General features: G+C 44.0%; 1 protein-coding gene across 1 annotated transcript; it reads left to right on the top strand.

Annotated features, from left to right (window-relative positions):
• The first annotated feature begins 560 nt into the window (after positions 1-560).
• LOC121002491 (protein kinase C delta type-like) lies at positions 561-3,306 on the top strand. Its single transcript, XM_040433943.1, has 9 exons — positions 561-699; positions 891-979; positions 1,108-1,278; positions 1,527-1,618; positions 1,729-1,930; positions 2,043-2,234; positions 2,352-2,480; positions 2,927-3,113; positions 3,200-3,306. Exons 1-9 carry the CDS (start codon positions 561-563, stop codon positions 3,304-3,306), a joined length of 1,308 nt encoding a protein of 435 aa, XP_040289877.1.
• The last annotated feature ends 6,829 nt before the right edge of the window (positions 3,307-10,135 follow it).

A 10,135-nucleotide genomic window follows, 5' to 3' on the forward strand; every position in this document is an offset into this window, starting at 1 on the left:
TGGATATAATATAAATGATAAATGCTAGAGAGACTTAGTAAATAGAAAATCATAAACCTTTAAAACTGCTGATAAACACAGGCCTGTCAGCCAGGCTGATGATGTTACAGGTACCCGTAATGTCATGTCACCTTTGACAGTCAGCCATGACACAGGTACCTCTGTAAAGTCATGTGACCTTTAGAATGTGGTGATGTCACAGATGCCTTTGTGATGTCATATAACAATTGATTCTAGCTTTCTGCAGCCTGACTTTCGGCCATATTTCTTCATCACTTGACGGGTGAAGGCGACTTTTACTTGCGCTCAGCAAATTTTGGTTTTGTTCAAAGACCAGAAAAGAGGTCCTGTAAGCCAAGCCGTTCCAAGTGTCATCATGGAACGCGCTGAAGGCGCACAGGACCTTCCTCAACCCAGTGACATCTATGGGCTGAACATGGAGATTCCAAAGAATCTACCCAAAAAAAACAAAATGGAAGAGAAAGAGGAGAGTTCAGACGCCAAATAAGAGGAGGAGAATAGAAACATCAGAGAAGGCGAAAGATGGCGGCAAAGAAAAAATGATCAAGGCTTCGAAAAGACCTGGAAGCCCTATACAGGAGAGTATCCTAAAAAAGAGGAAGAGGGGAGAAAAGACAGGGGGAAAAGCTGAAGATGGACCCAGCACATCCTATAACACTGAGATGGAACAGCTGTCAGGTGAGTGCAGATCTAAGACACCTAGAGCCAATATCCCCCAATAACATATCAATGGGTTTGCCCACTTATGAACATGATTAATGAGCATTTTTGTCTTTCATGCCCCATAAAACTCTTATCCTCTCATAACGTAATTACTATTGGAGGCCAAATGCAGGAATATTAACTATAATGTCTCTTCTCTCTACCAGTGAAAACCCCAGCAGAAACCCCCATCATTGTGACTGGACTGGAAAGCTTCACCTTCCATAAAATTCTTGGAGAGGGTGGTTTTGGTAAAGTAAGTATCAGGAGTTGTTGTCACTTTTTCCTTATGTGTAGTAATATGACTATAGCAAAATCAAGATTTCACGTCTTCTCATGGCAGGATGCGCCGTTCCTCAAGTTCTAATGTTCTGTCTCCTCTAGGTCATGCTGGCCACACATCCCGACTGCCAACAACAACTGGCAGTGAAGCTGGTGAAGAAGAGGGTCCTGCTTCAGAACTTTAGAAACAAAGTTCTGATTGAGCGACAGGTCCTGGAGGTGACTGGGAAAAGTCCACTATTCACCCATGCTTATGCCACCTTCCAGACCAAGGTAAGAGTCTTATTCACTACTGGGTTTTGTGAGTAGGTCAGTTCTTTCCAACCCCATCCTACTTTTGCCAACATTGTTGTACTTAAATGAGTTCCAAGACTTGCACTATGATGGTAGGTCAACCTGAACCTCTGGCTTCTTCTACTTGAGAAGCATAACATCTCCAAAGCAGGGTATATATATGCACTCTAATATTCCATAGTTAAGTTTTTTTGAAACTTACATGATATGCTCTATCTTTATCACAGGACTATACCTTCTTTATCATGGAGTTTCTCAGCGGAGGAGACCTAGGTGACCTCATACATGCCAAAGCCCCATTCACCATTCCAGTCACCAGGTAAGGCAGAACATAGATATCTTAGATAAAGAAAAATAGTTGTCAGGAACATCCATCTTTATATCATTTATTGGTCTCAATGTTGATGTTTTCTCTTTTTTTGTGATCAGATTTTGTGCAGCTGAGATCATCTGTGGGCTGCAGTTTCTCCATAACAGAGGCATCATACATAGAGACATAAAACCAGAAAACATCTTAATGGACAGCGCCGGTCACTTGAAGATTGCCGATTTCGGTCTTGCCGTGATGAACATCTTTGGGGAAAGGAAGATCTCACAATATGCCGGAACTCTTAGCTACATGGCACCCGAGGTGAGGAATCATCTATGTGCTTCTCATTGTGCATAGGGCTGGACATCTCCATGACTTCTGCTGCTCTGGACAATGCTCTTATTTTTTTATTGTCAACCTGATATTTCTACAGATTCTTCTGGAGAAGCCCTACAACACGGCAGTGGACTGGTTCTCAGCTGGTGTGACGATATATCAGATGGCTACTGGCAAATATCCATTCTCTGCCAGTATATTTCCTGAAAAAATTCAGAAGTCACTGATCAACGATGTTCCCACCTACCCAAAACGACTCAACCCACAAGCCAGAGACCTCATAGAGAGGGTGAGTATAAAAATATATAGCAGTACAACAGCTGCTAAAAATGACATTGAAAACTAGGGACTACATTGGAAAGTGTGATCTACAATTCTGAAATGTCTTCAATATATTTTTTTCCAGCTCTTAATCAAGTCACCAGAGAGTCGCCAGTTAGCGGTATGTAACATCAGGGAACATCCATTTTTCATGGACATCGAGTGGACAGATATAGAGGAAGCAGCAGCTTGTCCACCATTCCAACCAGGACCAGTAAGTACAGGATCCTGGCAAGATGTGGGTAGTAGTAAAGTTCCATTGTGCCCTTTCTTGTTAAACACAGGATCTTGGATCTTCTCTCCACAGCCACCAGTGATGACATTGAAAAAAATAAATGATGTCCTATCCTCCACCGAAGCCAATAAGCCACCAATGGCCGATAAAGATCAAAAGCTATTCTGTGGATTCACTTTTGCCAATGCCAGATGGCAGGTCATAAAGCCAATACAAGAACCTGTCATACGTCATCGCAGGTGGGTCATCGTAACTGAGAGGGAAATATGGGGATTATTGAAAGTTCCCTCCATTACCTGTAATTCTATCAGCAGAGTGTGGTGTGGAGTCCATTCACTGATGGAAGCTTATAGTCTGCTGATGGGTCTACAGGGTAAAAGTGCAGGTGGTTACCACTATTACAATGCTATTTTATCTCTTGGCAGAACATTTGGCAGAATTGTGAGAGAGATCGTCCACAGGATCTGGAGGAGGATAAACCACTGGAAGTGAGCAGCTCCACTATACATACAGATGTCCGCAATAGATCAGTGGGAGAAAACCATCATGTTATAGCAGAGCCTCTTGATGACATCACACTCACCAGAAAATCCACTGAGAATTGCTGTCCTTGTATGAGCCTCAAATTCCAACCTCTGACCTCATGTACTCTCCTGACGACTTATCGGTACTGTGATATAACAGTCCTGGTCCTTCAGTTTCATTTCCAACTGCCACTAGGAGTAACCTGAGGGTCATAACCTGCAGAGTAGCAGGAGCAGAGAAGCAGCAGGAAGTCGATGAAGATTCTTCCACGAATCAATGAATTGACCGCCAGCGCTTCTAGTCCACAAGTTGCCTCTTGTACCCAAGGGAAGGGTAGTCCTTACGCCATGGTTCCCTAGAGGTTTCCTCCACAGGGGGTTTTTCCTCTCCTGCGTGCCAACGGATAACAACATCAACAAGAAAATGGTAACTTGTTGGACTCTGCCCTCAGAGTTGATCTTACCATCCACTAGTGGCATAGAGGGACTGAAGAGGACATTTACCACCAATAAACAATAAACAGTACCATTCACCATCATCTGGTAGTAGCGTGATTATCTTATATCTAACGAATCCTTAGACTCTACAGTTATTGGTTTATCTTTAATGGAGAGCATACAAGTCTAATAAGACTCGTCTCGATACAGTGTCTCTATGTTAAAACATGTCCCTTTCAGAAAACTCCATTAATGATACTGGACAACCCCTTTAAAAAATAAATAAAAGTAGCTTTAAAAAAAGTATAGAAATATATGCCAGGCATATTAACCCCTTCACGCATTTGGACACAACCCTACGTCCAAATGGCATGTATGGCATATAACCCATATCCGTTCACTTATAAGTTATAAAAAAAATACACATAATTGGTATCGCTGCCTCCGTAACAACCTGATCTATAAAGGTATCAAGTTACTAATCATTTGCAGTGAACTCTGTAAAAATATTGTTAAAAACAATGATGGAATTGCTGTTTTTGTCACCTCACCTCCACAAAAAAATAAAATAACAAGTGGGGAGGTTGCCTGGACACTGATGGCGCTGGCTGCTTATTTGAGGAGCTCCGCTTCCAGCACTACAATCCGGCTTAATCTCAGCCTTTCCTGCTACCAAATTTATGAGGATCTCTCCTCCTGCATCCTGTCGACATATGGGGCGAGTCAAGAAGCGCCAGGCTCCGGCGAAACTCACAGAGTTCTTTCACAAAACTCCGCCGTTGAGCGTAAGCCAGAAGCTGCCCTCTACGCCATCTTGTGACGGCTCCTCCGCTTCCTCGCCGAGCAAAGTTCGCGCCACATCCCGACAACTATCAGATAGCTCCTCACCGCTTACAGAGGAGCTGCTCCGGAGTATGTTGGACTCCCTACGATCTTCCATAAAAGAGGACTTCCACATCGTTCTCAGGGAAGTACAAGCTGAAATAACACAGCTGGGAGAGCGCACTTCGCATCTAGAAGGCAAGATGGCGGAACTTACTGCCTCACATAATCTGCTGATAGACGCTAACGCTGCCCTTGAGGAGGAGGTAGGCAAGCTACCATCTAAAGTTGCCGACATGGAGGACCGGAGTCGACGAAACAATGTCAGACTCCGGGGTGTGCCTGAGACGGTGGGCCCTGATCAGCTACTCTCACTGCTGCAAACCTTACTCAAAGAGGCCTTACCAAGTCTCTCAGAGATGGACCTTTCTATTGACCGCATTCACAGGATCCCCAAGCCGGCAAGCCTTGCTCCAGAGGTCCCTCATGATGTCCTGGTGAGGATACACTTCTACCAAGTCAAAGAAGCCTTTCTGAAAGCACTCCGGAAGGACCCGGAGCCCACCAGCTCCTTTGGCAGCATCTCAGTATTCCCGGATTTATGTGCGACAACCCTGGCCAAAAGGAAGGAGTTTGCCCCCCTCACTAGAATCCTGCGGGACAATCAAGTCCGCTGCAGGTGGGGCTTTCCGGTGAAACTTATAGTTGCACATAACGGCACATTCCACGTGTGTACAACGCCGCGGGATGCAGAGCAGAAATTGTCGGCCCTGAGCATTCTACCTGCTGGCACTCCGCCAGCAGGTGATCCTCTTCGCGAACGAGCAAAGATTCCAGTGGACTGGAACCCGACCTGAGCAGGACTGCCCAATAGTATTTGGCCCCCCATTCTCTATGGGGCAAAAGCCCTTTCTACCACTATACCACTTTGAAGCACTGTAATACTGCTTCTACTCTTTATATGTTAACTTTTGCGTTCTATGTTTTCTTAGTTTTTTCAACTCTGACGTTTTTGGAGGCTCTACCTCCGTTTAAAATGTGTGATGATGTCTACCCCCTATATACGTCCCTATACCTTTGTCCGAACGGAGCAGGGTTAAGCTGGTATACTTACTATCTCGATGGGGGTTAAAATGTATTCGCTGAATGTTAGTGGATTGAACTCCCCATTTAAGAGGAAAATGTTATGGGCTGATGCTATGTCCTCACACTGTAATGTACTAATTGCTCAAGAAACCCATTTGCTGCTGAAAGATAATCATAGATGTACACATCCTGATTTCCCACATATCTTCTACTCTCCCGTGTTTAAGAAAAAGAAAGCAGGAGTTTTAATAGCGATAAAAATGAATGTAGCGTTCACTTTGTCCTCTTTAACGACGGACAGCAAGGGCAGATATATTATAATAACGGGTCTATTAGATAACCTACCAGTGACGATAGCCACCGTCTATGCACCTAACAGCAAACAAATATCCTTCTTCCGCAGTTTTTTCCGCAAACTCAAAGCAGTGGCGTCAGGCTCCACTGTGATTGGGGGTGACTTTAATGTACCGGCAAATGCAGATATGGATTGTAATAACTGCACCCTGACACACAGACGGGACCTCAAATCCCTCATAGCTGAATTTCAGCTTCATGACATTTGGAGATACCTCTATGGTGGACAACGTGACTATACTTTCCTCTCCCCTGCTCACTTATCACAATCCAGAATAGATTATTTTCTTATCTCTACTGATTTGCTATGTAAGGCCTCAGACTCAAGCATAGGTCTCACGGCTTGGTCTGATCATGCTCCCATAACTCTTGAGATCCAAACAGGTTTGCCAAGTCCCTCCCCTCCGCAGTGGAGACTGAATGCTTACTTGCTGAAACGGCTAGAAAGGGTTGAATATATAGAGAAATCCATTGGTGAATTTATTGATATAAATGATAGTCCAGGGATCTCGGCATCTACCCTCTGGAACACACACAAGGCGTATATGAGAGGTATTCTACTCCAACTTGCTTCTCATTTGAAAAAACAATGGCTCAAGCTCCTCTCAGAGGCACTAGAGTCACTTTCCAAAATTGACAAGAATATAAACTGCACCCCAGCCCTTCACTCCAAAAACAACTATTTGATGCAAGGGCTAATCTTAGGACCATTCTGTTATACGACCATGAGTGCTCGCTTAGACGAATGAAGGCCACATATTATATTATAGGCGACAAAGCGGGATCCCTACTCGCTAGAAGGGTAAGACGCAAGAATGCGACAAGCAGAATTGCCCATCTAAAATCAGAGAATTCCCAACTCATTACCCATCCCCAAAAGATTTTGGATACTTTTGCAGAATATTATGAAAACTTATATAACCTACGCAATAGTAGCTCCACTCCCCAGCCCCAGTCTGAAGGCATAGCAGCGTTCTTAGATCGTTTATCTTTCCCCCGCCTGTCAGAGTCTGATCTAAACACCCTAAATGCCCCTATTGAAGCCCTAGAAATAGAACAGGCGATACGCTCAGCCAAATTACATTCTGCCCCTGGCCCAGACGGTTACATAAACGAATACTATAAAACTTTCCGGAATTCCCTGACCCCACTCCTGAAGAAGCTATTTAACACCTTCTTATGCACAGGCCACATCCCCCCTGAAATGTTAACCGCGACGATAGTCACATTACCTAAACTTTGTAAACCTGCAGATTCTCCTGGCAATTTTAGGCCCATATCCTTATTGAACACGGATATCAAACTTTTTTCAAAAAACTTTAGCCTCTAGACTCCACAAAGTTCTTCCAACTTTGGTGGATATTGACCAGGTGGGGTTTGTGGCCAGCAGGCAATGCAGAGATGGGACCAGGCGCATTATAGATCTCCTGCATATGGCAGAGCTTTCTAGGTCCCCCACAGTGTTCCTGTCTCTAGATGCTGAGAGAGCATTTGATAGGGTGCACTGGGGGTACCTGGAAAAAGTACTCCAAAAATGTGGCTTCTCGGGACCTATCGTGAGAGGTATCATGGGATTATACTCGAGCCCTTCAGCCAGAGTATTGGCCTCGTAGTTCCTCTCCAGGTCATTCCACATAATAAACGGTACCCGACATGGGTGCCCCCTGTCTCCTTTAATCTTTGCACTGGTAATGGAACCCCTTGCAGAAGCCATCAGGTCAAATAGTGCCATAGGGGGCATCCCTGTCGGTGTGCAACATCACAAGTTGACCTTATACGCTGATGATGTGATCTTAACCATGACTAATCCTGAAAAATCACTAGTAGCTGTGTGGGATGTCTTACAGAGGTTTTCTGAAATCTCCTATTACAAAATTAATGTCTCAAAATCCAATATACTACCCCTGTTCATACCTGACTGTGTCCAAAACAACATCCAGAATAAGTTTCAGTTTAACTGGGAATTTGACCATATCACTTACCTAGGCATTATTCTAACCCCATCAACCCAACAACTGGTATCCACAAATCTTAAAGCTCTAAAGAATGATCTGCAAAAAGACTATGTGAACATGTCTGCTCACAATCTGTCCTGGATAGCTAGGATAAACCTAGTTAAAAAGCTAACCTTACCAAAGATTTTGTATAAACTCCAGTGTATTCCAATGCAGGTGCCCATAAATACACTCAACCAAATCCAGAGGGAGATGCTGAGATTTATATGGGGCAACACCAAACATAGGATTTGTAAATCGTCTCTATATCCAGCCATACGTAGGGGTGGTTTGGGTGTGCCGGACGTGAAGACGTACTATTGGGCCTCATTACTCTCTCAGGCCAAGGAGTGGTGGTGTCGGTCCGGTCCGCAGAGATGGCTACAACTTGAAGAAGCGCTAATTAAAGGATCTTCCCTTAGTAGTTACCTCGCTGCTCAATCTCTGGGCCAGCTTCACATCAATTTACCCACAGGGCCTATGGTGGCTACCTCTGCCGCCTGGAAACATATGTTATCTAGCCTCAAATTTTCACAATTCATGGATTGGAAACAATTTCCTTTAAAAACACTAGAATTCCTTATTCCAGGTTTGTCTCTTTCCCAATGGTATACTAGAGGCATTGAAACCATAGGGAAACTCTTTGATGGCCAACATGTAGTACAATTTGAGTCTCTGCATAGTCAATACACCCTGCCTAACCACTATTTCTATCAGTATCTCCAGGTCCGGCAGCTCCTGAGCTCACTCCCTCCTCTTACAAATGAGAGACCCCCACCCATGGTCATGGCAGCCGTTAAATTCTTCACCCTAGCTCCTTCTACAAAAAAATGGCTATCCATAATGCACCAACTCCTGACCTCACATTATACTGAACACAAATTGCAATTTATGATCAGATGGGAGGAGGAACTTGACACTACGTTTCCACTGACAGCATGGCAAGACGCGTTGTTTTGGGCAGTCAAACCATCCAAATGCATTAACCATGCAGAACAAAACAGAAAAATTCATTTAAGGTGGTACCTTACACCTGATAGGCTAGCACATGTATCAGCAGGTTACTCGCCCATTTTCTGGCGTGGTTGTGGCCAAAAAGGTACTCCTGCTCACATGTGGTGGTTCTGCCCTCTTATTATTCCCTTATGGCGACAAGCACGTGATCTCATTGTCGAAGTTACTGATCTACCCATTGATTTAACCCCACAGAGGAGAGTTTTTATTCTGGAAATAAACTGGATATAATATAAATGATAAATGCTAGAGAGACTTAGTAAATAGAAAATCATGGACCTTTAAAACTGCTGATAAACACAGGCCTGTCAGCCAGGCTGATGATGTTACAGGTACCTGTAATGTCATGTCACCTTTGACAGCCAGCCATGACACAGGTACCTCTGTAAAGTCATGTGACCTTTAGAATGTGGTGATGTCACAGATGCCTTTGTGATGTCATATAACAATTGATTCTAGCTTTCTGCAGCCTGACTTTCGGCCATATTTCTTCATCACTTGACGGGTGAAAGCGACTTTTACTTGCGCTCAGCAAATTTTGGTTTTGTTCAAAGACCAGAAAAGAGGGCCTGTAAGCCAAGCCGTTCCAAGTGTCATCATGGAACGCGCTGAAGGCGCACAGGACCTTCCTCAACCCAGTGACATCTATGGGCTGAACATGGAGATTCCAAAGAATCTTCCCAAAAAAACAAAAAGGAAGAGAAAGAGGAGAGTTCAGACGCCAAATAAGAGGAGGAGAATAGAAACATCAGAGAATGCAAAAGATGGCGGCAAAGAAAAAATGATCAAAGCTTCGAAAAGACCTGGAAGCCCTATACAGGAGAGTATCCTAAAAAAGAGGAAGAGGGGAGAAAAGACAGGGGGAAAAGCTGAAGATGGACCCAGCACATCCTATAACACTGAGATGGAACAGCTGTCAGGTGAGTGCAGATCTAAGACACCTAGAGCCAATATCCCCCAATAACATATCAATGGGTTTGCCCACTTATGAACATGATTAATGAGCATTTTTGTCTTTCATGCCCCATAAAACTCTTATCCTCTCATAACGTAATTACTATTGGAGGCCAAATGCAGGAATATTAACTATAATGTCTCTTCTCTCTACCAGTGAAAACCCCAGCAGAAACCCCCATCATTGTGACTGGACTGGAAAGCTTCACCTTCCATAAAATTCTTGGAGAGGGTGGTTTTGGTAAAGTAAGTATCAGGAGTTGTTGTCACTTTTTCCTTATGTGTAGTAATATGACTATAGCAAAATCAAGATTTCACGTCTTCTCATGGCAGGATGCGCCGTTCCTCAAGTTCTAATGTTCTGTCTCCTCTAGGTCATGCTGGCCACACATCCCGACTGCCAACAACAACTGGCAGTGAAGCTGGTGAAGAAGAGGGTCCTGCTTCA

This window comes from Bufo bufo, chromosome 5 (genome assembly GCF_905171765.1).
Source record: "Bufo bufo chromosome 5, aBufBuf1.1, whole genome shotgun sequence".
NCBI classification, from domain to species: Eukaryota; Metazoa; Chordata; class Amphibia; order Anura; family Bufonidae; genus Bufo; species Bufo bufo.